The sequence below is a fragment of the Delphinus delphis genome, chromosome 13 (genome assembly GCF_949987515.2).
Source record: "Delphinus delphis chromosome 13, mDelDel1.2, whole genome shotgun sequence".
Taxonomy (NCBI): Eukaryota; Metazoa; Chordata; class Mammalia; order Artiodactyla; family Delphinidae; genus Delphinus; species Delphinus delphis.
In genome coordinates, this window is record NC_082695.1 from 51,585,499 (window position 1) to 51,612,872 (window position 27,374).

Consider the following 27,374-nt stretch of genomic DNA (forward strand, 5'->3'; position numbering starts at 1 on the left):
CCGGAGCGAAGCGAGGCGAGGGCGGAGGCGGCGGCGGGCCTTCCTGCCAGAGGCGCGGCCTCCACCGGAGGTGGGCAGCCAGGGGCCCACAGGTGTGGGCGGGTCCGGCCTGGCCCTCGGGGTCAATGGCATCCAACAGCACTCGCGGGGAGAAGGGATTGATGCTCAGTCTAAACTCTACAAAAGTACAGTCCTACAACATCTGGGATTTTAGCAGTAACGCTAACTTCTATAGGTTTTTTTTTTTTTTTTTTGCTTTCCTCTAATTTTTCTTCTATTATATAGGTATTTTAAACTTCTCCTTTTTAAAATTCTGTACAACTATTATGATTTTAAGAGGGGGAAGAGTTAGAAGCATTTACAGACTTTTCACAACAATTATCTTGCCTCGTCAGTCCCTTGTTTTCCCCTCCTTTTCTCACACTTCACGGTTAACGAGTTTTCATATTTTGTTACTTTCCCCGAATATCCACCAATTTGTTCGTCTTAACAGCTCCATCCAGACATATAATACAGAAAACCATAGGAAAGTGTCATAGACTTGAATGACAGTAATCAAAGCGCCTCTCAAAGTATCAAAGAACTATTATCTTGCTGTTTTAAAAGCATTGAAGCATTATTTTTCTTTTTTTTTTGTTTTTTTGTGTTTTTTTTTTTTTAATTACATTTTTTCATAGAATCGCTCTAAGCTGTTTCAAGAACAGCCATGAGGCAGGAAGGAGGTTCTCCTCCGTTCCCCCTCTATTTGACCTAGAGCTACACATCTGCAATAAAAAGTTTGGTCCTTTGGTCCCTAAATAGCTAAAGGAATGACAGATAGAGATGATCAGTGGCGGCCTCCCAGCCGCCCCCCTGGGGACCAGGCCCCACCAGACACACCGCTTGCCCCAGCCTGCCTCAGGCGCCCATGGGCTGGAAAAGCCCCAGGGATCGGGAAGCAGCGGCCCTTCCCGGTTCCCAGCCCTGCAGCCTCCCCACCTTGTCTCAAGTTATTTTGTTTTAAAGTTGCCTTTTTTTTTTTCTCATTTTTCTTCATCTTCTTCTTCTTTATGTCACATATATTTTTCCCCCAAACACGTGCCCTCTGAACTCCATAGACGCTATACTTTCCTTGAAGAAATGTGACAGTCACAGAGTGTCTGGAGTCTTCAGCTTGATTGATATTGGCTGATATGTCAAAGGTGTCATCCAACAGTTCTCATTTATAAATATATATAGAGAGAGGTTTGTTTTTTAATGTAGCCCGTTCAGCATCCTGCCCTAAAATGAAGAAAATCAGGGCTGATTAAGCCAAGAGAGGAAACACAAAACGCATCCAAACACCAAAAGGAACCTGCCTCGGGGGTTAGGGCGGGAGCTCTGGGGGATAGCGGGAGAGGGGGAAGAGACCAGTATGAGAATTAGTCATGATCATGATACATAAAAAAGAAATCGACTCTTCTAGTCAGAGTAAGAAACCACTGGGAGGTCTAGTGGTGATGGTTGTAGCTGAGGTTTGGTTGTTGGGAGAGGGTTTTTGATTTGGGTTCCTTTAGAGTTCTGGATTGGGGGACGGCTAGATCTAAGGGAAGAATTTGGGACTGTGGGATATGAATTCATCATTAAACTGATCTCTAAGGGATCTAGCCCAGATACAATATGTATACAGAAGCCTAGCAAACAAGATAGCAAAAATCTAGCAGCCCAGCCCACTCCCCCCCAAGATCCATGACATGAATTTTGCAGAATTCTTGCCCAGTTTCCAAGCCAACCACCTCTTTCCCAAGGTCACTATTTGCGAGGCTATGTATATATATGTATATCTGGATATATGTGTAGAATATATTCACCTGCACATATGTGGATATACATGGATATGTGTGTGTGTATATGCATAGATACACACATACACACACACACACACATAATATTTTTCTCATACATGCCAGGGAATTTAGAGGAAATTCAGCACTTCGAGGAAGTGGATGGGGAGGACCTAAAAGAAGTTAGAACGGATTTAATCATCAAAGTTAAATTAACTCAGACAATTCTTGATTTTGTTTTGAATGGTGGCTTTTTGGTGTTTTGTTTTGCATTTCAAAGAAAAAAAATCATGATCCGACTAGAATCAGAAGGAAAATGCTTAATCATTGTGAATTAACAAATGAGACTCGTCTCCATTCTAGCAAGCAGCTTCCACTTATACATGGGGGTGACTGGTTACATCAAGAGAGTTAGAACTGCAAAGCCCCCAGTTGAGGGGACAACGTCATGCGTATATCAATCCATGCTGGCAGGTTTTTCACACTGTTGATTCAACAAACAGCAAACCGTACACAGCAATCTAAACAATTACAACACCAAATAAAATAATAATAAAATTAAAAAACACTTGTCAAGGACCCTTTTTCAGTTGTAAACAAAAAGGTGCATTTTGCTTTTGTTAGTACTGTTTCTTCCAAACCGACCAAAAAGCCCTCCCAACTCCCAGGCCCCCACCTCCCTCCCCACATTTAATTTAGCAGAAGTGGCTACAATACAAACCTTACAATTGCTACCGGGCTCTCTCTCAGAGGCCCCGGGCTTTGAACTCTAGGTTTTTGGTTTAGAATTTTTTTTTTTTTTTTTTTTTTTATCATTCTGTTACTGTAGAGATTTTGTTTTTGTTTTTTTCTTTTTGTTTTTCCTTTTGAAGTGAGATTTAAAATAGCCTAACTGGAAAAAGACCAGACCTAGGAAAGTGTCAATTGAAAAAGGCCCCCAAATTTCTAGAAAAAAATAAAATCACAATATTTTCAAGTGCAAGTAAATCAACCACGCATAGATACTTTTAAGATGTTTTCCTCATTTTTAAGAAAAAAAAAATAATGGTTTGCACAGTTAATGATCCCATGTCCGATAATTCGGGAATTCATCTTTATTTTTACTGTTTTTTTATTCTTTTGTTTTTTTTTCTCTATGTGACATCTAGAGAAGCATAAAAAACGCTGAACAAGAAAAACCAAACAACAGAAAGTAAAACCACTGCAAGCACCAAGAACGAAACGAAAATGAGCACAGCAAAAAAGATTGTGGCAGCACAAAAGTCAAGAAAATGCACGTGTGATCATGACTGGCCAATCATCAACTGATACAACATCCAAGAAAAACGCTCCAATCACAGCACCTCCACGAAACTTGACGGCAATTGTCATGCAACCGATTCTTAGCCTTGTTACATGACGCCATCATGTCACACTGTGAACTTTGAGTTGATTTGAACTTACGGATGGGGGACTGTTTTCTCCACTCTCATGTGATTACGTGAACTTTATTCCTAGCTCAGCGCGAGACTGTGGTGGATTTGACTGGCCCTGGTTGGGTTGTTGGAATTTGATTGAATGACAAAAGAAGAAAAGATTTATATATATATTTATATATGTAGAGAGAGAGAGAAAGAGAGAGAGGACAAGAGAGTGTGGGCAAGGGGGGAGGAGGAGGGGGGGCGGGTTGGGTCGGGGAGTGTGGGGGGTGGGACAGGGAGAGTCGGGTTGAGGGTGAAGAAGGGCAAGGAAGAAGTTAAAACAAAATTAAAAGGAAAAATATTTATACAGCACCAGACCACAGCATCAATCTAAAAGCTCTAATGAGAGAACAGCAGTCAAATCATAAGAGAACTGAAAAAAACTCAAAGGATGGAGGAAGCCGGCAGACAAACAACATGGGCACGTCAACACACACACACTCACGCACACGCACACGCACACACGGTTGTTTGTGCAGACACATGATACACCGTGAACAGTAGCAGAACCTCACACAGGGCCACTACGGGCATCCATCATGCGCTGGGAAGAGGAGGGAGGGTGTAGGCAGCTTGGTGAGGGGGCCAGAAAAAACTAAAACAGCCCCTCAAACCACCTTGGCCGGCAAGCAGATCAGGGAGCACGCTCTCTGCCTCTGACCACCCTTGATTCTTTCCCTCTCCCCCAAGTGCCGAGCTCTCCTCGCCTCCCCAGCCTTCCGTGGCTTCAGCCTGTGGACCAGCAGGGGGAGCCTGACAGGGTGGCCCCGATTTGCCGGGTGGGTCAGAGGCTGATTAAGGCGACTGCTGTATCCGTGGGGTCCATCCACAAAACACCCTGCTGCCCAGTACAGTGCACGCAGACAGCAACTCAGCCCTCCCGCCCTGTCCCGTCCCGCCGTGGCCGCCATCCCCAGAGAAGGGCGTCCCCACTAAAAGAGCACCCGCTGCATGAGGTCGTGAGCCTCTCCCCGTCCACTCTGCCTCAACCCTCTTTCCTCAGAAGCTTCAGAAAATGAACACTTGTAGTTCTGAGATTTAGAGTAAATCACATCAACGTTCTCAGAATTCTACAGACACATCCTGGCACAACTGATTTCATTTCATGATCGCCTTACTCTCTCTGTTTTGCTCTCAAGGTGGCCCACGTGGCCAAAGCAAGGCTGCTTCCTGGCACGTGAAGCCTTTAGACGGCTCTGCAGCTCTGACCCAGGAAATGGTCACGTGGAAGACTAGGGTGCCCTGCAGTGCTGGTCACACGAAACAGGAGACTCCACTGGAGAGGGGCGGGCTATGGCCCTGTTTCCCCAGTCTCTCTGCTGCTGTCACTTGTGCTCTGCTGCCCTCCCCCACTCCACCTCCCCCTTCTCCATTCCTTCACACCCTATACCCCTCCACGTACAGCTTTCTAGACTGACCCATCTCACAAGCCCCGACCTGCCTTCTTCACTAGTGGAGCCCTAACTGGTGGAGGCTGAGCTCCCTTCTCTGTCAAGCATCATCCAGTTATTCCGTTTTGAGTTGTCTTGAGCACGCTTCACCATTGGGGGTCCTTTGCCCCCACCCAGGGCACTGGGGGCCCCCAGCCCTACGCCCTCCTCACGGTTACCCCTGAGCTCACTTCCCAGTCCCTGCTCCCCTGCAGCCCCCGGGTCTGTGCACCAGGCTTGCAGAGTCTGCAGGGGTTTCCGACGCACCGGGCTTCTACACGCAGCGGCTTCCACTCTCAGCTTTGTGTTTTCCTACAGGGAGTGTGGAAGGGAAGCCTGAGGTCATGACATGTCACTGTGGATAAGATGCAAAACAGCTGAGAGGTGACTATTTTAAGCCTGAGCCCGGCCTCCAGCTCTGCGTTCTCAGAAGAGCCCCCGCCCCTCTTCCTCCGCAGAGCCCTGCTGCCCTGCCTGCCCGTCCTGCTCCTCCCACAGCAGATCTCCCTCACCAAGACCAGGGCCCAGCAAGGCCCGTCTGCATCTCCAGCCCCTCCGGAAAGCAAGCCCTTAGACCCACCACCCAGGAGAGCCAACTGGCGGGCCCCTGGGGTGGGAGAAGAGGCCTAAGAACTGAGGAGGGGGAATTCCCCAGCGGTCCGGTGGTTAGGACTGTGCCCTCACTGCCGAGGGCCCGGGTTCAATCCCTGGTGGGGGAACTAAGATCCTGAAAGCCTCACGGCGCGGAGGGCAGCGCCCTCAGGTGTCAGCCACGGCAACCCAGGGACACCTGCACCCAGTCCTGGGACGCCCACTCCTCCCCACTCCACTGTGCTCCTTTGCCGGCTGCCAGCTTTCCTCCGGCCACCCTTCAGTGCCTGGCACTGCCCAGTGCTGGGGATTCGAGCCTGAATTTCACACAGCTCCGCCCCAAATCTCCATCTAGGGAACCTTCTCGTACCCACTCACCTCTCACACACACTTGGTCCCCAGCACACAAACACTCAAACTCGTTCAGCCGCTAAGGAGGCTCCCTGGGGTTCTTCCCACGCACTGCTGACCACTTTCTTCATTAAGGAGCAGTGGCACCTCTGCCTGCACAGTGACCCCTGCCTGGCCACCCTCTGGAAGAGCCTCTCCGAGCACAGCCCTAGAGGTGACAGCAGGGTCACTGACCGGCGTAGGGGAGCTTGAATCAGGACCGGGAAGCCCCACCTCATGACCTGGTCGAGCTGAGCCAATTCAGATGCCAGGTCCTAAACACAGCTGGCCTCTAGCCAGAGAAGGCCCAGGCCCAAAGCCACAGCCCAGCACTGGGCAGGTCTGACCCGAAGCACCCGTGCCTGCAAAGCTCAGAGCAGACGCTGTGCAAAAGCACACTCAGAACCAAAGCCCGGGGCCAGAAGAAACGGGGCTCCCAGGGAGTCAGACACGCCACTCAGACGGTTCTCCCTCCAAAGAGCCGGATGCCCGTGCGCCCGCCCTCAGCCTGGGCCCAGAGGTGGAACAAGGGACTTGGGTGTCTGCCTGGACCTGGCCACGTTCGTGTTTCTGCCCAATTCCCTGCCTTTGTTTCCTTCCTCTTAGTTTCCCCATAAAGATTTCTGGGAGAAACTCCCATCTTAGCGCAAGATGAGGGGCAGGGGCAGCAATGAAGCTAGGAACCCACGCTCCCATCCATCAGGGTGCGCAGACCCCACCCTACCCAGGCCTCATTTTACGGAACCAAAGCCCAACCACGCTCCCCCTCCCCACGGCTGCCCTGCCAGGGGCCCTCTCCTTCCCCAGAACCCCCTCACTCCAGTTCTGACCTGGCCACCTATTTGCCTTATGTCTTCACCACCGGCCATGAGACCACCCTCCCGGTGCCTAGTCACACCTAACTATGGCCCCTGAGCCCCTGCTTAGGCGAGCCCCGCCCTTCCGAGCAACTAGGACCCATCATCTGTAAACATCCTTTGCTGGCCTGTAAAATCATGCAGTTTTTAAGCTGCTTTTGCGTGCTGTTTCCTCCCGCTCTTACTGGCAGCAGCCAGTGCCCACGGCACTCCCCGAGCCTGGCCCTATGACACCTGCCTTCTGTTACACCCTCTAACAGTCTTGGGTTGGGAACCTGAATGCACCATTTGTTAAAATCCTGTGAATGGAGCTGAAAGGTCAACTTTACTGTAGGAGCTACGCGAGCTCACAGTTTTTTAGAAGACTGCCTAGTGGGGGGCTAGTCAGATGGCTGACCCCAGAGAAGTGAGAGGTCCTGATGTGTCCCCTCTGATATTCAGGACACTCTGGGGTAGGAGGGGTGAGGTGAAGATAGCAGAGGGGGGTTTATCCATCTCCTTACTTGAAGGGGTTAAGAGCTCAGCCTCTGGAAGTAACCACTCCCCCTTCATATCATGACTCTACAGCTCAGGAGCTGATTAGCAAGTGACTTAATCTGTCTGTGCTCCATCTATAAAATGGGAATAATAACACTACCTACCTCATAGGCAGCTACAAGTATACAGTTATGTCTTAGAGTGGTCACCTACAAGAACTGTCTCTTGCATGGTAAGCGCAGTGTGAAAGTCTGTGGTTCTCATCTTTCTGGCCTTTGTATTCCCTGGTGGAAGAACCACTCTGCTCTTTTGGCCACTCCTCTCAAGCCCCCACCCCAATCATGACTGCTAACTGGTTCTACCCTGAGGGCCACTTCTTACCTTCTGTCCCAAACCACAAGTCTGCCGTCCTCACCCCTTCATCTGGGAATTTCTCTGACCTAGATGTTCCCTCCTTTCTTGGGGTTTTAGTTGCATCAAGGTCTAGGAGGCTAAGACAAGCTGTTTTGGGGGGAGCCACAAAACACACCCACAGGGGCCCCTCAGAATCTCAGGGCATGACACTGGAGCATGCCGCCTCCTTAAAAGTCCTCTGATGGCTCCAATGCCTGGGTTTCATCACTGAAGAAATGGAAGCCCAAGAGGGAAAGCACCTTGACCCAGGTCATGCCTTAGTGGCAGAGCTAAGCCTGTTTAAGAAAAGTGCTCCGTGTCGCGAAAGGGCTGCTTTCACTGCACTGTCCCTCCCCTCCTATGGAAATGTACCCATTGGCTGGCTGCCACCGTGTCGGTGTGAGCACAGAGCTGGAAGCTCCACGCGGGCAGCACGGTGACCATGCGTCTCGGCATCCCGGCACTGAGCCAGCATCTGGCACAGGAAAGTGCCCACGCTCTGAACAAACATGTGCGTGTGCATTTCACACAGACCAAAGACGGACAGGGGCCGGAACTGAGGAAGCATGAGAGGCGGACGCTGCTCTTCTAGCTCTGCAGCGAGTAGAGGCTCAAGCACCCTCTTCAAGAGAAGGTGAGTGTGGCTGCTTCTGGGTGGATGAAGGGGGTCCTGCTGGCAGCGGTGGGATTTGAGAGGAGACTGGGAAGCTGGAGACCTCCCTCCCAAACTCCAGACTCTGACCCTCCACTCGGATGTGTAACTGTCACGTGCCTCACCTTTCTCCCAATCCCTCTCCGTCTCAGACCACGACAACTCTGCTCTTCCAGTTACTCGGGCCAAAAGCTAAGCGTCATCCTTGATGCCTCTTTCTCTCACATCCCCTCTAATTCCTTACAAACGGCACCAACTCCCTCACACCACGTCGACTGCTGTCACCCTGGACTGAGCGGTCCCAGCGCTAGGCCTCTGCTTTGGACCCTACGATCTATCAACATGGCAGCCAGCGAGCCTCCTGAAATGCAAGTTAATGACATCACTCTTCTGTGCGGAGCTCTCCAGTGGCTCCCCCCGAGCCCCCCATTTCTGAGGAGAGGCCGAAGTCCATGCAACGTGTAGGTCCTACACGAGGTGGCCCTCCTCACCTCTGGGATCTCCTTTTCCACTACACCCCCCCCCCCCCCCCCGCCCCGTGCTCGCTCTCCTCCAGTCACCCTGGCCTCCTGCTGGTCCTTGAACACACCGCATTGCCCACACCTTGGAGCCTGTGCACTGCCTGTTCCTTGGGCGCGAGGACCGAGCAAACAGCCAAACCCTGGCGTGGCTCCCTGCCTCCCCTTCTTCAAACCTTTGCTCAGATGTCACTTCCTCAACAAGGCCTACCCTGACTACCTGATTTAACTGTAGCCAACAATTTTGACACACTATATAATTTACTCTTTGATCCTCTGTCCTTGTTTGTTGTCTGCCTCCCCTGCTAATGACAAGGATTCTCATTAGTCTTACTCATGCTGAGTACCTAACAGTACCTGGCACACGGTACTGCTGAAGCAGCGGAGGACTGGGCAGCCTCGCCTGGACTATGAACCAGCTGGGACGGGTGGAGCGTACCTCAATGGGAGAAACCAGGCTGGGGGTGGACTTTGATGGCCAGGCACATCTCCTCCCTCCCCCCTTCCCCAGGAAGCTGCTTCACCCAGGGGAGCATGTGGCCTGGAAGAGGAGTGGCCGACTGTGCCTTCAGCTGTAAGGCAGGACCCAGACAGAGGAGGGAAAGGTGACACCTGCCCACTCATCATGGCCTCTGTAAAGAGGGCAGGGTAAGTGACCCCAGTCCCATACCATCACCCTCCTCACCTTCTGTCCCATCCTGTTTTGTTTTTTGGTAAAGTTCCCTTTGAAAAGTCCTGTCCCTCCTCTCCAGACTGAGCTGCGGGGAATTGAACGGGTGAAGGGGTCAAGTGTCTAAAAGCCACCAGCCCTTCAGGCAAGAGAGCTGGGAAGGGGAGAGCCAGGGAGTCTGGGAGAAGGCCCCAGCACAGGCCTACAGCTCCCCACAGGGCCTACTCCTCCCCCAAACTCTCCCAGCCCTGAGCTTGCCATCTGCTCACCCCAGGGTTTTCTGGCAAACAAAATTGCCGGTGTAGACCTTCTCAGACCGGTTCCCTCACTCCTGCTCCTCTTAGCTCTGCGGCAGGGGGATGGTCATACCCATTTCTGACGGGGTGACCACAGCTCTGCGCCTGCCCCCTAGGCACCGGGCGAGGAGCAGGTCGAGCCGGGCGCAGCGGGTCCAAGGCACAGCGAGGCTCCGTCCGGCCCACAGAGGCCAGGGGAGGCGGCGGGTCCGTCCGGTATCAACCTCCCCAACCCCCCGTCCCCGCGCCCCGGCCGACCCCGGTTACCTGTGCGAGTCCTGGTCTCCCCCGGGGGACGCTCCCGCCTGCACTCAGTACGGGCGATTGGCGTCTTTGGGCCGCTTCAGCTGCACCTTGAGCCTCTTCATGCCGATCTGGAAGCCGTTCATGGCCTGGATGGCGGTCTGCGCGCTGGCCGGGTTGTCGAAGCTCACGAAGCCTGGCGAGACACGAGGGACGAGGGCCTGGGTTTCCACGGGGCCGCCCCGGCCGGGAGGGGGCGGGGGCGGAGAAGGTCCGTGGGGCCGAGGGCGGGGCGGGGCGGGCGGCGGTGTCTCCCCGCTCCCGCCGCGCCTCCGGGCGGGGACGGGGCTCAAGGCTCCTCCCCCTCGGGGCCCCCGCCCCCGTCCCGGCCTAGTGCCCCCCCCACACTGCCCGCGTGCTTGCGGACCCTCCGGCGGCGGGCGCTGCCGAGGCTCCCGGCTCCCCGACCCGCGCGGCCCCGGGCCGGGCCGCCCCGGCTCCACCTCGGCTCTGGGCGGCGCCGCTGTCCCGCACGCCCTCTCCCCCAGGCGGGGCGCCCGCGGCGCGGCGGGGCTCGGAGAGGCGCCCGCCCCCCACCCGCGCCGGCCCCGGCACCTCAGCCCCTGCCTGCGGTGGGAGAGGGCGGACACACCTGCGGGTGGAGGAGTTTATTGGACACTGTCCTCCCTGACAGGAGGGGGCCTGGCAGCGGGAGGGCACGGGGTGCCGGCCTGGGGAGAGAGAGGAGTGCGAGGGGAGGGAGGGGAGGCGCCACGGAGCGAACTTCGCCGCCGCCGATTCCGGCCGCCCCCCTCGCGAGTGCCGCCCGGCCGCGGGGCAGGGCAGAGGCAGGGTCCCCGCCGCCCCTCCTCCCGCTCCGTCCCTGCCGAGGCTGCCCCCAGCCAGGCTCCGGGTGGCCACCGCCACCGGGGCCAGTCCACACCGGCTCACATTAACCAGCCACCTCGCTCCCAGGGGCCGTCTGCACCATCCTTTCATTTAGTAAAACTCCACCCTGGGAGCAGGGGCTCTTGCCCCGGACTAAGCACGCACCCATTGATGTGAATCCCTCGTAACACTACTAATGGTATAACAATAATAGTACAAATTGACCCTATTAGCGAAAGTTAGCTAAGCGCCTTCGTGTACTACAGACTGCAGAAGTGCTTTTCACGTGTTCACTCCTCCCAATATCCCAGGACAGGATATAGAACCATCCATGGCTCCCAGTCACCTTCTGAAACAAGCAGTTCCCAGGTGGGAATGGATTAGGTTCCCAAAGCTGATTTAGAAGTCACCTTTTGGAACTTCGAATGCATCTCCTTATAGACTACACTACATCAGCATTTCCCAAAAATGGCCCTAAAAGGTGCTCCCTGAGAAAGGGCCTTTGGTGGTCAAGCAAATTTATAACCAGGCCCCTCTGGGACAGTTCATGGCACATTAACAAATAAAAACATCCCTCTACCACCCCAATTTCTCTCTTCTTTATGTCTTTGTTTAACCTAGTATTTCCTGGAATTTATTTGACTTTAAAGGCCTTTTCTCCTGTAAAATGGGCTTAGATCCTGCAAAATATATGAAACTAAGCTTGGCGAAGTTCCCAGGCAATCCTGCAAATGCACTTCATTTGGGGTGCTCATCTCCAAACGGCCATTAGATATATAAGGGATAGGTGGACAGACTCCGTTGATGTAGAAAGCTGCTTTCTCCGTTAATTGTCTGTGGTACCTTGGGCCTGCCTGTGACCCCTCCCTTACTCTCCCTGTGTGGTGGCCCTTTTACCTCCGCCCCAGACACTGCCTCCACCGGCCTCTTTTCTCTTTCTCCTTCCTGCATTTGTGTGCATTTTCTCTGGAGGCCATGCACCATCAAAGATGGGGGAGGGGTGTGTGTACACGCATGTGAGTGTACCCAAGAGTGGTAGCATGTGAGCTCGGATGAGATTGGTCAGAGATGGGCCCAGGGCAACATAACCTACATCTATGTATTAATCTATGGGCGAAAACACATAGGAGAGATTTCTGATTATCCGTAGTTGGAAATCAATGTGAGTCATCTTTCCACCTCCCCCTCTCATGCCCTCCTGGCCCGTCCCTTCCCTACCAACTTCTCTGACTGATGACTAAATCGAGCTGTCAGCAGAGCAGTTTTCAAATGCGTGAATGGTGCATCTGTTATACTGCTCTCCCCCAGATTAAAGAGGGTGGGCAAACTAAACGCCTCTCTTCCTCCTGGGACAAGATAGCCGAACTGTGGGTGGCAGTTCCCCCCACAAAAGAACAAATACGAGCAAAGTGGGGAAGAGATGGGAGAAAGATAAAAACGGCTGGAGATGCTGTCTAGGGTGGAGGTGTAAAGGGAGAGAGAGGGTCCTGGAGGAGGGAAGAAGCCCAGCCTTCGGGTTGAGTTTCTGGAAGCCTGGGGGTTGGGAAGGATTCCGGGCTCAAGGAACTTTTCTTCCTGAACTAGTTTTGTTAACTGGCTAGCAGTCAGGGCAAGGAGCATCTCCCCTGCTGGCCCCCCCTCAGCAAGGCTCTAGGCACCATCTCCCATGTTCACGGTTTCCAGGGCTGTGTCCCTTCTCCCAGAAGCCCCTGCCCCATTCCTCCCACTCCCGAGGTTTCTGCCTTCCAGACCGTGGGAGGCTGTGCAGGTAGGATGCCCTCCTGGTGGCCCTCCAGCCCGTCTTCCAATGCAGAAACCATCTGTGCTGCACATATGTTCACGACGGCCTCTGAAAGATTCTGTTTATGCTTATAAAGAGCACGCGGGGCCTTTAAGGAGTTCACTTAAACAGAGGACCACGTGTGCAGAAAAATGGCCCTTCCTTTGGGGAATAAAGGGGACCCTAGCACCTTCTGAGGGTCCGCTCTGGCCAGGTCCCTCACATGCACCATCTCGTATGACCTTCACAGCACTGCTGAGAGCTGACTGCTGAAATCCCCATTCCACAAATAAGGACACTGAGGCCCAGAGAGTAAACTTGCCCATGAGTGCGTGCTGGGGAGAGCTGCACAGGCTCGGCGGCCAGAGCGAGGGAGGGAACCCAAGAGCCTGAAGGAGGAGCCACTGGGCCAGGCAGCTTGGCGGGAGCCTGTCCTTTTTCAAGGCCAGTGGATGTTCAGCGCTAGCCGTTTGTTCAGGAAGAGAGGAAAGAGCCAGAGTAGAGGTAGGTGGGCGTGGACTCCCAGAAGCAGCAGGGCGAAAGCCTTTGCTGGAGGACTTGAAGGAGCTAATGGCAAGGGTAGTCCGGGGCTGACTCCAGGGAGTCAAACGCACTCCAGCCCCGGGGCCCAGCATGTTCTGGGCTCTTCACAGTTTTCTTCTGATTTATGGAACATCTGAGGCTTACTTAGAGAGCAAAGGCAGCTGATCTCCAGTTTGTCGTTTTTACATACATAATGTAATTCGTCAGAAGAAACACCAGTCAAACAGTGGAGGGGTGCAACCTGGTCTTTTCCTTTTGCCTTGTTTTCCCATCCCCCAGAGAAATGAGCTGCTGGGGCAACTCTGTGCCACTGATATGCCACAGATTTTCAGTGGCAGCTGCCAGAGGGGAAAGGACAATGTGCAAAGATCTTGACTGCCTTGGGGAACATGCTTTCCACCCTGAAGCCCCTCCTGGTCCTGGAAGCCCCTCCTGGTCTCCAAACTGGAATCTCCTTAACATGTGCTTCCTGGTGCTTCTGCATTTCTGTACCTTCTCCCCCTCCCCACACCCAAGGGGGGACCCAGGTTCCCTGGCCAAAGCAGGATCCTATTCTGTCCTCACAGCCCCAGAATCTGGGGGTCAGCCTGGAGATTCTGAGCCCCTGGCTGACTCAGCTCTGGGGACTGGACTCCTCAATCCTTGGGGACTGGACTCCTCAATCCTTGGGGAATCATGAGTGGGTCTGGCCCCAGAAAGAAGCTCCCATGGAGGCAGAAGAGGTGGGAGAGGGGCTAAGGAGGAGTGGAGAGGAGAGGTGGGGGGATGAGGTGGGTTTCCAGGAGGTTGGAAGCAAACTGAAACTCAGGATGCCCAGATGAATTGGAATTTCAGATAAACAATCAATTACTTTTTTAGTATAAGTATATCCCCAATATTGCATGGGACATATTACACGTAATATTTGGGATATACGTATGCTAAAAATGTATCCATTGTTTATCCAAAGTTCTGATTTAACCGGGCATCCTGTGTTTTATATGATAACCATACTCCTAGATCCTCCCAAGTCCTTCGTCTCCTATCTAACACCCTGCCCAGGAGAATTTACCAGAAGTACTTCATCCTGTTACTCCCACCATCTTCCACTACCTATCACACCACCTGAAGCATCTTCACCTGAATGGTTGAAACCCTCGCCAGCACAGGCCCACCCTCACAGCTGGTCTCCCCTGAACCCTCCTTTCTCCCCAAAGCCTCCTGCTTCCTCATTCACTGACCTTTGACTCTTCTCATCCCAGCCCCCATGCCCTCATCCATTCCATTCCCCCTGCCTGGAATTTCCTCCCCTTCCTTTTTGTCTGTTTGCATCCACCTGCCTTTCTCCTTCCTCCATTACTTGGTGCCTCGCTGATTTCACTGCTGTTGAATAGATGTGATTTTCATCTAAGCTCAGACCTGAGGCTTCCTGAGGGCAGGAACCAGTTTCCTCTTCCTGATTCCTCAACAATTTGGCTCTCGTGGCCTGAGGGGGTGGGTAGGGGGAGGAGGGTTCATTGGATGGCAGGAGGGGAGCAAAGAGCAGGGTAGACAGAGAACGGGGTCAGGGGCAGGACAGAGAGATGGACAGAGGAGGCCAAGGGGCCGGCGGGGTAGGGGCCTCGGCTGGGCGGACCTCCCACCCCAAGGATCATGCCTGGCTTTTACCCCGGGGCCACTGTGGCCTTGAGAGGAGAGGGGCGCTGGGAGAATGGCTGTCGCCAGGCTCTGCTCCCTGCCCTTCCACCCCTGCCCAAGGTGGGTCCCTTCCCCTTCTCAGTCGGTGGGAATGGAACTTTTTGCCTGGGAGGAGAGACTATCTCTTGGACTGGGACAGGGGGTAGGGGGGCTGGATGGGGTGGGGGGGTGGGCAGAGAAAGCCAAGAAGCCAAAAGAACAGAAGAGAGAAGAGGGGTGAGAGGTGGAGGCTGGAGGCTGGGCACAGGGAGCACTTGGGGGGTGGGGCCGATGTGAAGGAGCAGGTTAAAAGCAGTTGGACACCGGTAAATTGGTGCGAGCACCACCCTGTCCTAGGTGAAGTTGGTTTGTTATCTTTACCCACCAAAGCATTTACTTTGGTTAGTCGCCCGATCCACAAACACTTTCGAGGAGATGACATTACCGAAAGGGAGGAACATCTGCATCAGCTCAGCGTCCCCAAACTCCTGGGGCAGATGGTAGATGAACAGGTTACAGCCCTCGGGCCCTGCGGTGAGGGGGGGGCGGGGGAGGAGGGATGGCGGGGTGGGGGAAGAGAGAGACAGAGGAGAGGTGAGCGAGTTAGGCAGCGGCAGCAGGGAGGGGTGGGGGCGAGGTTAGGAGGGGGAGTCTCATTCAAGATCCAAAAGTGGCCACGGAAAGCGGGGGGCTGCTGAGCCCCGGGTCTGAACTCTGGTCTCCGCTCTGCCCTTGGGCAAGTCACGGAACTTCTCTGCGCCTCAGTGACCTTTTCTGAAAAATGGGTCCATAACAGGGTGCCTTGCAACTCTAGGGCTCCAGGGGTGGAGTCAACCAGTGAATGGGGTGAACGTGCCAAGGCCTGATCAGTCATGGAGGGGAGATGCTGAGAAGAGGCAGGGGTAGGGAGACCTGCTGGGACCCTGCTCAGGGGACGTCAGAGGGAGCTGCCCTGGGGGCAGCCATGCCTGTGGTGCTGGGGCCTCTGGAAGCCTCGCTTCAGCCCCCAGAGGCAGGACTCTGGGGCCTGGAATCCCCATCCTCCTCGTGGCCAGCAGCCCCTGCTTCCCATCTGGTCCCCAACGGCCCTACCCTCTGCTACCCCGAACCTTAAAGTCAGCCCTGATCTTGGAGGTGGAAACCAAGATTGACCCCACCTCCTCCAGCAAGCTAGGTGAGCAGAAGGGGCTTCACTGCAAGGCTCCGTGATGGGATACCCACAAGCCAGGGTACCACGAGCCTTATGGTGCAAGTCTTCCCGTTTCATTACAGCAGTAACAGCCCTGCCACTTCTGTAGCACGAATTACATCCCAGGCTGCTCTGCACACTTCACGTGGATGTTAATTCACTTAATCCTTACAGCAGCCCTGAGGCTGTTGTCATTCTCACTTCACAGAAGAGAAAACTGAGGCCAGAGAGGTTAAGTCACCTGCCAAGTCACATAGCTAGTAGGCAATGGAGCCAGGATATGAACCCAGACCCAGGCTGTCTGCCTCCATAGTCTGTGCCCTCCTCTCTCTCTACCTACCTATCATTCATCTCAGTGCCCCAGAAACCCTGAACCCCGCTGAGGTCTTTGGATTTCTGAAATTTGCAGATAGCTGAAGATTCACATGTTTCTTTTTAAATGACCAAAATGCTCAGTTTTAACTCTGAATGGGAAATCTCTCCAAGCTCCTTCGTCTTTTTCCTGCCATCTAAAATAGAGCATGCCACAGATAACTTAACCTTCTGAAGTGTGGACATTCCAATGTTTGTTTCCAGCCTATGGAGGACATGCAGAGGAAACAGCTGCACTTGCTAGGAGTTGGATAAGAACGAGGTGCTGATCAGAGGCTGGTAGAAACTAGGCAGGAGCTTAAGAGTGAAGACTGTAAGGCACCGATGTGGGCTGCTGTGTGGCTTTCACAGCCAGCACCCTGGTTCTCTGGGACGCGTGAGGCTGCCAGATCACCTGGTTTTGGAGCAAATCATCAGCTCTGGAATCTCTCTGCCCTTCTCTTCCTCTCCTTTCCCCTCCCGCTCTCCTAACTTCCTCCATCTATCTGCACCCCCTTGAGGTTCACAGCTGATAGCTAAGAGTCCTCTGACCACCAAAGCCTCCCTCTGAACCAATGACCTCCTCGGCCCCGGTCCCTGTCCTGCACCATCTGCCCATCCCCGGCCTCCGGCTTCCCCTCCCTGGACTGCTGGCTCTGCCAGCTGACGGCGCTTTCAGAACCGGCGCAAGCGAGCTCTTTCACCCACTGCCAGGGGTCCCAGGGCCGGATTCCACAAGCTCTGGTGGCCCTGCCCCCACCCCCTCCCCTCCAACCATGGCAGGTTCTCACTGGTTCACACTCTGTGAATGTGTCCCCAGCTAGATGTGAGTCCCCTTGCAGCAGGAACCAGCTTGAAGGCCTCATCTAACCCACACCTCCTCCAGGGTCGCACCCAGATCCTCCCCACACTGTCTCCCTTCCTGGGGCTCCCTGAGTCCAGAGCCCATATTCTGTAGTCTGAGGCTCTTTCTCAGGTAGGTCTGGGAAGCTTTCTCTCCAGCCAGAAGGGGGTGCTCTCTAGGGGCAGGGGCATTTGCCTTCCCCCCCCCCCCCCCCCCGTCCTCCTACTCCCCTCCCCCAGCACGAGCCTCCCTTCCTCTCCCATCTCAACTCTTCCAGACTTCCCCCACCCCTCCAACCTACGCTGACACCCGCCTTGAACTTGGGGCCCTCCCTACAAGTTCAAGTTCTGCAAGCTGCTTTGTGTGGACGTTATTTCTGTTCTCCTTAAAGACACAAGGAGCCTTCGAGCGTAGACCCTCTAGGCTCAGTCCCATCAGCATGGTGTGCGGCTGAGCCCCACAGGGACTCCCAGCCCCCTGCCCCTCACCCCTCCACAGTGAGCCTACACACTGTCCTACTGGGGCTACCCCGGAACCCGAATTCCCAGATTACAGAGCACCCAGATGGCATAACTGCAGGACTTTGGAGATCAATCTGGTCCAAACCAGACTCCTGACAAATGGTGAAATGAAGCTCCAGAGACAGAAAGTGACTGCCCTGGACCACACTGCAGCCCCTGGCACAGGAACCTTGGCTGAACTGTGGTCAGACAGCCTCAGGGCCTTCAGGCATCTGTTTTCAGGCTCAGCTCAAAGACAAGGGAGCTGGAAGGAGGGTCCTGCCCGGCAACCAGTGTGTCCTGGTATTTCAATGGCATGACACAAGGGGAGGTGACCACGGTGAAAAGAGGCTAACTACTGGCACGGCTGGAGGAACACAGCCTTCTTGTTCGTGCCTCATGCGATGCTGCACATGGCTTTGGTCTGGCTCCAACCCACTGTCAGCCTGTCTCCACCCCATTTCCAGGCTCACCGCAGACTTTGCAGCACCCATGCCTTTGCTCCTGCTGTTCTCCCAGCCTCAAATGCCCATCTCCCCATCTCTACATGCTGGAGGGGAGTCCTCATCCTTCAGGACCCCACAGATTTCCCCGAGGACCCCACTTCCAGCACCATGAGCTCGCCCTTATATGCAGCGCGCTTCTATAGGGATCTAGGTTCACATCTCACTGCTTCCCATGGCCTGCTCGCACAGCGCACCGAGGTCAGGGAGGATGGAGACAACAGTGGGAGATCCTCCCGCCCGATGGGAGGCTGGAGTGGGGACTGGCCACACAGGGTCAGCTCTAGAGAGCAGGGCACAGGGGTGGGGGTAGCTGAAGCTGCTTGGAGATGGAGAGAAGGTATGTGAAAGAGTTCAGAGCTAGACTCATGGGTTGGTACAAAGTATGAGGTAGGGGGTGGGGCAGGAAGCAGATGGTGGGGACTGTGTTTAAGGCCAGTGGTAGGGGCTGTCATATGTGTTGGTCAGACCAGCAATGACCTGCAGCTGTGTGTGTGTGTGTGTGTGTGTGTGTGTGTGTAGCAGGGTTTAGAGACCTCTGAGCCACAGGCCAGAGTGATACAGGGCACTGACTACGAGGTGAGGGCAGGTCAGCCTGAAGCCAGTGGGGTGACAGAGCAGTAAGGGCCATTGGGCACAGCTCTCTGCTCTGGGCCTGGGACAGGCAATGCTGGACTCTTGGACCCACTGCTTGTGGCCCTGACCTGACTGATGTGGTGCTGGAAGGCATCAATGGGGGGAGGAGGGAGGGGGCAGGGCAGGCTCCAGGGCCACAGCCCAGTGAGGGGACCATCTGGCAGAGGCAGGCTGATGGGCCATCGTCCACCCACACTTCACCAATGGGCCCAGGCGTGACTTGGAGCTGCAGCAGCTGCAGCATGGCTGCAGGAGTGAGCAGGGGGCCTCACCGTGCACCCTCTGGGTTCCTGCAGCTTCATCCTCATGGGCCCAGGGAGGTGATGACACAGGTCTCAGGAGCTGCCTGGTGCATGTGAACTAAGATAATGCCTCACATACAACTTTGGAGAGGGTGACAAACTGGTGAGGGGAGGGCTGTGTGCACGGTGAGAAAGCCGCAGGTGACTGCTGGAGTCTGGAAGGCAGACTTGAGCTAGTCTGATCCTCACACCCCTCTAGGGAATGATCATCACTTTACAGGTGAGGACACCAAGGCTGAGAGACGAGGGGCTGAGCTGGGAGTCAGACCCAGAAGGGTTTGCTTCAAAAACCAGCCTTTCAACCATCCAGGCTCTGGGGCCTGTTCGGGGCCTGTCTGACCACAGGGCTTTGGACCAGCAGACCCCCGGGTCCTTTCCAGGACTAGCCCGCATCCCACAGGTCTGGGAGAGTCTGCCGCAGGGGCTACGAGCCAGGATATGGAAACCACTGGAACCCTCTGGCCACGTGGGCTACATGGGCAGGTGTGGTGGCCTCACTGGCAGGCTGACCCTTTTCACGGGGTAGAGAGACAGGACCCCATGAAACCGAGCTCTGTGAGCATCCCTGCATCCCCGGGCGTGGATTTGTTATCCAGCTCCTGCGGGGCTCCGGACTCTGGAATGGGAGGACCCAGATTCTTTACGAGGTTCCAGCCTCCCGAGGCCCACTGGCCTTGCTGCCCTGTTCACACCAGGGCCTCCAGATGTGGCTTTCCAGGATCCCCTTCTTTCACTAGGCCTACACTGGGGCACTCCATCCCCTCACCTGCCCATGGAGTCCTGCCCTGGGAGCTCCAGCTGACTCTCTTTCTCACCTGGAAAGTACAACCTCTGTCCCTGATGAACTGGTATCCCCACTCCCGCCCACCACCCCAGCCACGACCATTCATATTTCTCCCCTTCCTTGCCACTGGACAAATGCTGCCCATCGAGGGAGGGGAGATTCTTGGACCCTGCCTGCTCCGGGACCCCACCTTCCTGACCACCCTCCACCTGGGTTTACAGAGCTGCCCGTGACAGTGCACCTCCGCGCTTGGATTGGAGAGCGCTGCCTCTCACCGTCCCGCAGCTCCTCTCACCCTCAACACAATGCAGATGTGGTCACCTTGCCAACGGAACACCCCTGCCAAAGGCCCCTTTGGGGAGAGAAGGGGGGAAGAGGCGTAGGAGCCCCACTGGCAGACTCACCTTCTCTCTGTTGCTGGGGGATCATTGGAGGTGGCTGAGGAAAGGCCTGGCTTATCTGACCATAGGCAGCAGGGTAGGCGGCTGCTGGAGGGCCAAAGAGAAGAGGCAAGAGCAAGAGACGGTGACAGTGACACGGAGAGAGACAGGGTGAGAGGCAGGAAGAAAGAGAGAAATTTCAGTGTTGAGCAGTAAAAGCAGACCAGCGAAAAAATGCATTTTTAAGATAAAGCCAGTTTTCAGCAGTAATGAAGGAGAAGCGGCAAAGGGAAGACTAGAAGATGTGTATGTGCGCTGGTGTGTGTGTGTGTGTACGTGTGTGCACGCGCACGCTGGTGTGTGCATGGGGGAGGCGAGTTTAATCTGCAATGGACAACCCACGTGTGGATAATAACGGATAATCAAAAACATCAGAATGCCCTGGAGAGGATCGCCCCACACCGCCTGGAACCCACAAGGTTCCCCCTTCTCTGAGCCACGACTGACTCCGGCCACATACCCTCAGTCTCGCTCAGATGGCGCCTGTGTGGGAGACGGGAGCCCCCCTAGGTGTGAGCTTGGCCTCTGGGACCCTGCCAGCGGGTGGTTCCCCAGGGGCAGAGGGCTAAGTTGAACAAATCTGATGCTTTCTATATTCAACTGGAAAGGGCCAGAGGTGGGACAGGAGCGGCTAGCCCCCTCCTCCGCCTGGCCTGGCTCCCAAAGGGGCTCAGGGGCGCTCAGCAGGTGAAGGAGAGAGCTTCCCCTGGACTCCAGATGTGAGAAGCCCGCTTTATCCAGGTCCCCATGGTGCCAGGAAGCTCCGTCACCCTCAGGGGAGACACTGCTGGCTCCTAAACACAGCAAGGAGGGACCCTGACCAGGCCAGACAGCAGGACACTGGCTGGGCGGGGATGACTGTGGTGTGTGTGTGTGTGTGTGTGTGTGTGTGTGTGTGTGTGTGTGTGTCTGTGTGTGTGTTGTGTGTTGTGTGTTGTTGAGCCTGGGGGAGGGAGAGAAGCGTGGCTGACAGCTGGCCTTGGGCTTCCTACGGTAGCTCATCACCTTCCCATTCAGTGACCCAAGGCCATCTGCTCGCCTCTCCTCTTTTCTACCTCTGGCTGCCTATCCTCCCTTGTTCCCTGTCCTCCTTGCTCGGGCCCCACTCCTGTTGCCTGTGTATGGCTGGTGGGGGGCAGGGATGGAAACTGCTTCCCTTCCCTCAAACCCAGGCATCAGTGCTTTCTGAGCCAGTGACACCTAGCTCCGGCCTCACCCCAGTGCTGCTGGGAGGCTTGGTGCTCCTGGACAAGCCAGCCCTGGCAGCACCACGGAGGAGGGAAATCTGGCCTCAAAGATGAGTCACTTCACAGCAAGGTTAAAGCTTAGCCTGGCTCACCAACTCATCGCACGTTCGGACCACCCACCACTGCCGTGTTGGGTTAGGGTTAGGTAAGCTCTGCCTGAAGGCCAAGGGGCACCTGCAGAGGGGGAGGGAGCCTGGCGGGGGTTGGGGGGGGGTCTCTGTCAGTATAACACTCCCTCCTTCTACCACAGCTCCTGGCCAGTCCTGCCCTGCTCCCCCCTCCCTCACAGTGCTAGGCCCAGGCCTGGCTGGGTAGGGGGCACTGGTGCCCAGGCATGGGGAGGTGCATACAGCCGGGGGACCACCGAGGGGACGCGTGGATACTAACGACCTGCATACTGCTGCACTCCGGCGTAGGCCTGCTGCAGGGGGTCCGCGGCGGTGGGGCTCTGCGCTGCAGGGGAGCCAAGGGGGCAGAGGTCAGCGATGCCTACCCAAACCAGCTCCTCTCCCACCACACCCCTGGAGATGAGGCTGTAGCTGCACTGCCTCCCCAGCCACTGTGGTCTCTGTCCTGGGGCAGGGCATCTGAGGCAGGAACCCTGAAAGGGGGTTCCCCTTTCCTCAGCCTGGGGCCCTTAGTAGGGTGGAAAGCTGTTTCCCCTGGCTGGGGGATGCAGCCTGCCGCTGGCTTGGGTCAGGGGTGAGAGGTGTGGTTCATGCAGAAGGCTGGGAAGGGCAGGGAAGGAGACACCAGAGAAGGGCTTGACCATGAGGGGCTTGTGGGGAGACACCTGAGGGACCTGGCCCTGGAGAAGGGCTGTGGGAAAGCGGGCAAGGGTGCTAGAGGCTATCAGGAGGCTGGTTTCCTCCTCACTTATCCCTAGCAGGACTCAGGGGCAGAGCCCAGCTAGGCAAAAGAAAGGGCATGGAGGCCTCATCCTGCCATTCTTCCTGGGCCACCCATGCCTACTCAAACAGAGGGACCCCCTCCCAAATTCTTAGGGAGTTTGCACGAGGCACAGAGGTCTTTCATTCCTGGGCCTGCCCTTAGTAGAACTGACCACACAAATAGATCTGCCCCACGGTGCCCACAGACACCAAAGAACAAGAAGACCAAGGACCTTCTAACACCTGATCTCATGAGTGGGACGTCTGCTGCCCAGTGCGCGGGGGCCCTTGGGCTGACACTTTGGCAAGCAACCCAGAGAAGCTGGACTTCTTGGTTCACTTCTGTTGCCTTTGTTGTGTCTGCAGATGTGGTGGGCAGAAGCCTGGCTGCAGCATGGACCAGTGGTGGGCACTGCCTTTGGTGATCAAGGGCAGTGATGACTGAAGTGGGAGTGGGCTGGCCTTGGGGGCCCAGGGAGATGGGTGGGGACAGATCCAGCCTCAGTACATTTGAGGCAAGCTGGTGAACACAGGGAGGCAGAAAGGAAACCATCCAGGCTTATCGGCCTGGTGACCCAGGCCAGCGAAGCTAAACGGCAGTGCCAGGCTTTGGGGCCTGCAGACCAAGAAGAATCCCCAAATTTCCCTTCTGAGCTCTCTTCCCTGAACCTCTCAGTAACATTACACTAGAACGATAGCTCCTGGGTCTCTGAGGGACAAGGGAAAGTCCTGGGGCAGAGGTCCTTAGAGATCATGTGGATGGTAGCAGGTGAGCTGGGCCCAGGAGGGCACTGCCCAGAGTGGGGAGCTGAAGATGGGTAAGGATGCGGGCTCCTTCCCGCCTGGGGTTGCCCAGGACAAAACCCTATCCCTTGATTTCCCCCACGGTGGACACTGGAGCCCCCAGTGGTGAGGCAACAGTAGTGGTGGCGTTTGGCAGGTGGCCTACTGCTCCCTCCGCCTGACTCTTCCACCAGCCTGAGCTCCCTGGAGGGAGAGCCACATCTTGCTTGTCCTCTTGGGCTACCCAGCTGCTCAGCCACAGAACGCCTTTATGCCAATTAGAAAAAAGATGTCTCTCCTCTGGGCAGAGTTGCGGTGCCCTGTGCAGAATATAACCTGCACAACTTCTGTGGCAGCTCCCCCAGCACAGCGCCAGGATCGTAGCAAGTGCTCAGCAAACACCGTGACATGGGCGAGAAATAACCAGTCCCTACCATTTGTGAGAGCCACCCCTTCAGGGGCGTTTTGTGGCAGTAAAAGCCACACTGTGTGCTTCCAGCATGATCCCGATGAGTAAAGGGGAGAGCAGAGATGCTACCTGGGGCTAGGACGTGGAGAAAGGCTTTCTGAGACCCCTCTCTACTTAGCTGCTTAACGACCTCATTAGTAACTGCCAAAGAACGAGCACTTTGAAGGATCTCGCTCGTTACAGCAGCTCCAAACTCTGCATTTAAAGATGGGAAATTCATTTTTTTAATGTACTACTTTTTTCCTTCCCTTCCCTCCATCCCTCCCTCCTGCTCTGGCAGGGGACTGTTTATGGGATGTGACAGATTGTTACAAATGGGGGAGAGAAACATTTCCAAATTCCACGAGGGAAATAGCTCACAGATGCTGGTAGGGGTGGGGAAGGACCAGGTTTGTCAAAATCCAGAGACCCAGATGGGCTTGTGGGCAGGCGAGGGAGGGGGTGGTGAAACCACCCAGATGTGCTGGGGACTGTATCTCCCAGCCCATGAGCCTGAGCGAGGAGAAGCCCAAGAACCTGAGATAGGGGGGCTCTCTCCCACCTCCAGCTTGCCAAGCCCCTCCCAGCCTGGAGCCTTCACCATTAAGCAACACTCCAGATCCCCCTCCAGGCCCTGTCACTTCAGTCTCTAGGCTTCCCTGGTCTGTTCGCTATGCAGTGAGGGGTGAGTTGTGGGAAAAGCACTGAGATGGGATCATGAACAACTCCAAGTTCAAAGTCAGGAAATTCTCCTCTATTTCTCTCTGGCACACTCAGCTTCTACTCTGCTGCTGGTACAACTTTTATATTCTATGGATGCCTGGGCCTCACTCCAGTGAAATCAGAATCTCTGGGCTTCTGTGGTTTTACGAAGCCACACAGTAGATTCTGATGGGCGACCAGAGTGGGAAGCACTACTCTGCCCCCCAAGGCTGACCTCCTCTGCCCTAGTTGGGCCAACCTCCTTACCCACCCTGCCCCTGCCAGGACAGCCCCTCCACAGCAGCGTGCTCCTTGCTCATCCGCACTTAATGTTTGATCTGAGCGCCTCCACAGGAGGCTCTGTTGGGCCTCCTCAGCCTACAGAATGAAAGAACTCTCCCTTCATTGGAATCCTTAGGCATCTCAAATCAGAGAACACTCACTCTTGACCAAAGTCCACTCTGCCTTATTGCCTCATTATTCTGTTGATGCATGTTATGTTCCTGACTGGATTTTGACCTCCCAGGAGATAGGCCCATGTCCTGCCCTCCTTCTGGGCCACCCCCCTTTCACCTTTCATAGACTGGGCACTTACTAGTACTTATGGGGACTCTGTGACCTCATCACCTGCCCTCCAGCAAGGACAGCATTCTCCTCGTTGCTATTACACTGCCTCTTGCCAGTCTACTCTAGGGCTTTGGGCCCAGCTTCCCAGCTCCAGTCCTCAAGACCAGGGAGATGAGCTGCTTAAAGTCAACTGGACACTCTTACCACAGGAGAACTGCTAAATTTTAGAGGAACAAAGTTAATCAGGAACAGGCCTCCTGGATCTTCTTGTGTGCCAGAATTCATGAAGGTAGGACCCAGGAACTGTCCAAAGTTCTGACCGCGGCTGCACCAAGGGACCGAACTGGTATGTACTAGTCAGACTGCCAATCTATATACCTCCACTTCCTTCCCCAAAGAGGCTTTTCCTATTTAATACTAAATATGATTATTCTTTTAGCTTCTATCCCCTCACTTCTTTTGGGTCAAATTCACTCTCAAGTAATTTGCAGCTATTAGCCTCTCTCTAGATGAGCTGGACAACTCATCTATTCTCCTTTCTCCTGAGGGAGCCCCAGGAATGGGGTTTTTTCTCACCCATCAGACTGACAAACCCCCAGGGATCTGTCTTCTCTTCCATCAGGAGCTCCCTGAAGGAAGGCAGGAGGCTGGCTTTCCCTGATCACATTTGGGGTTCCACCAAGGAACAGAGGGCAGGGAGCCACACATTCCCTGTTATAACGGCAAGGGCATGGACAGAATCGATGAGGAGTGTGTTGCATGGGGAAGGAAGGGCTGCCACATGTTCTTACCTGGGTAGGGGTGAATGCCATTGGCAAACACAGCTTCTGCAGCAGGTTGCCCATTGGCCTGTGGGGGGAGGCCAGTGAAGCCGTTCACCCCAATGGGGGACGGGATGCTAGGCACGGCTGGTGCAGTGATGCCCGGAGGGGTGCTGCCACCTGGTTCCAGAGGTGAAGATGGGTGGAGAAGGGAGGCAAACAGAACAAAGGTGATGAAGGCCAACCCATGGAGCTCCACCCTGCTGGCTCCAAGGACCTGGGGATGGGCTTGGACCTCACACATCAACTCAATCCTATCTGTGAATCAGGCCTTGGGTTATCATCTCCCTATATGTAATGAGTCTACTTACCCCAACTATATCTATACGTCAGAGTCCAAATCTCACGTACCCCACAAAGACTTCTCTTACCACTGACTGCTTGACCTTGGACCAGCAGCACATAGACCTCTAAGTGCCCTTGACTTTGACCACACTTGGTCTTCCTTTAGTCTTTTTCAATGATTCGTGCTCACCCCAGTTAAGTCAGGATGGACTGGTCTTTGTCTAGCCACCGAGGGGTTTCTAAGCTATGGCTCTGCTCTCTGCTATCCTAATTGGATCACTGAGGGGCTGATTTGCCTCCCTATGAGTAAGTCTTGATACTCAGGTGGAGGAGGTCTTAACTGTGGTGTTCCCTTGCATTGAGGGAGAAAGGCCTTTGCAGAGTCCAGACTCAGCCCTATTCCCACAGAAAGTAGACAGCCTGGCCTCCTCCTCTTAGGACAGTGGTAATGCTCATTGTGGCAGGGGTAAAGCTGGGGTCAGGTGACAATATGTTGTGCCCTCCCTACACCAGGTGGATGGAAACCAAGGTGTGGATGGCATGGTGATTGTACTGAGGCCCCAGAGGCTGGAAAGGCCTTCTTCTTCATGTAGGAAGCAGGGTGTCTCTGTGGATAAGGACCTGAGGCCATCAGGAGTGTCCCTAGATCGGGGATCAGAGCTTTGGGGTGGCGTTCAAGTTGGGGCTAGAGATGGCACAGTCTTTTATAGCTTTCAGCTGGGAAAGGAATAGCTCCTGGATGTCAGGAAGGCTGCTGCTATGGCCTGAGTGCAGATAGCGAAGGGAACTTGGTGAATGAGCGCTCAGCCCTTGGGGCTAGACAGGGATTCTTAACTTGGAAACTACTGCATCTGTAGCCACACATTCCTTGTAGGGAGCTGTCCTGTGCATCGCAGGATGTTTAGCAGCACCCCTGGTCTCTACCCACCAGATTACAGTAGCACCGCCCCCCTTCAGCTGTGACAACCAAAAATGTCCAGGACATTGCCAGATATTTGGGAGGGAGGGGCAAAATTGCCCTGGTTGAGAATCATTGAACTGGGCAATAGCCAGGATCCAATTAAAAACATGCTTTGTAAGCGGAGCTGTTTCCAACCCCTCTGTCCTTTAGTAACTCTTACAGTTCTCTCTTGCTTCTTGTGAAGCTGTCTTGGAAAAAGTCAGTGAATCTAGGTTGGGTTAAAGGGAAATGAATAAATGGGGTTCCTTCTGTGCTAGGGCCAGGGGTCACAGGATGGGCAGGGCTCTTTCCCTTTCAAACCTCAAAGGGAGATGTGTTCATGTCAATTTCTTTCCAGATATCTACACCAGAGATCAACATGAATTGCTTCCTGATATGGCTAAACAATTTGAGTGAAATTCTCACCACTCTGAAATCATATCACAGACATCAGGGGTCCACATCCCATCTTCCCATGGGTCCTCAGGAATTAGAA

The 27,374-nt window shown here is 54.7% G+C and overlaps 1 protein-coding gene across 50 annotated transcripts in view; it reads right to left on the reverse strand.

Annotated features, from left to right (window-relative positions):
• Positions 1-1,124: 1,124 nt before the first annotated feature.
• Positions 1,125-27,374, reverse strand: part of CELF4 (CUGBP Elav-like family member 4) — a 296,327-nt gene continuing 270,077 nt past the window's right edge. For 4 of the 50 annotated variants that reach the window (XM_060028932.1, XM_060028931.1, XM_060028926.1 and 1 more), the window contains exons 8-13: positions 25,624-25,773; positions 21,830-21,895; positions 20,160-20,243; positions 15,032-15,175; positions 9,804-9,975; positions 1,125-1,260 (exon numbers count right to left, since the gene is read on the reverse strand). In XM_060028932.1, the coding sequence (XP_059884915.1) occupies positions 9,848-9,975; positions 15,032-15,175; positions 20,160-20,243; positions 21,830-21,895; positions 25,624-25,773 (572 nt within the window). In that variant the 3' untranslated portion in view covers positions 1,125-1,260; positions 9,804-9,847. Of the gene's footprint in view, positions 1,261-3,244; positions 3,333-9,803; positions 9,976-10,431; positions 10,511-15,031; positions 15,176-20,159; positions 20,244-21,829; positions 21,896-25,623; positions 25,774-27,374 lie in introns of those variants that run through there. The other 46 variants (XM_060028944.1, XM_060028943.1, XM_060028950.1 and 43 more) reach the window with 15 other exon arrangements.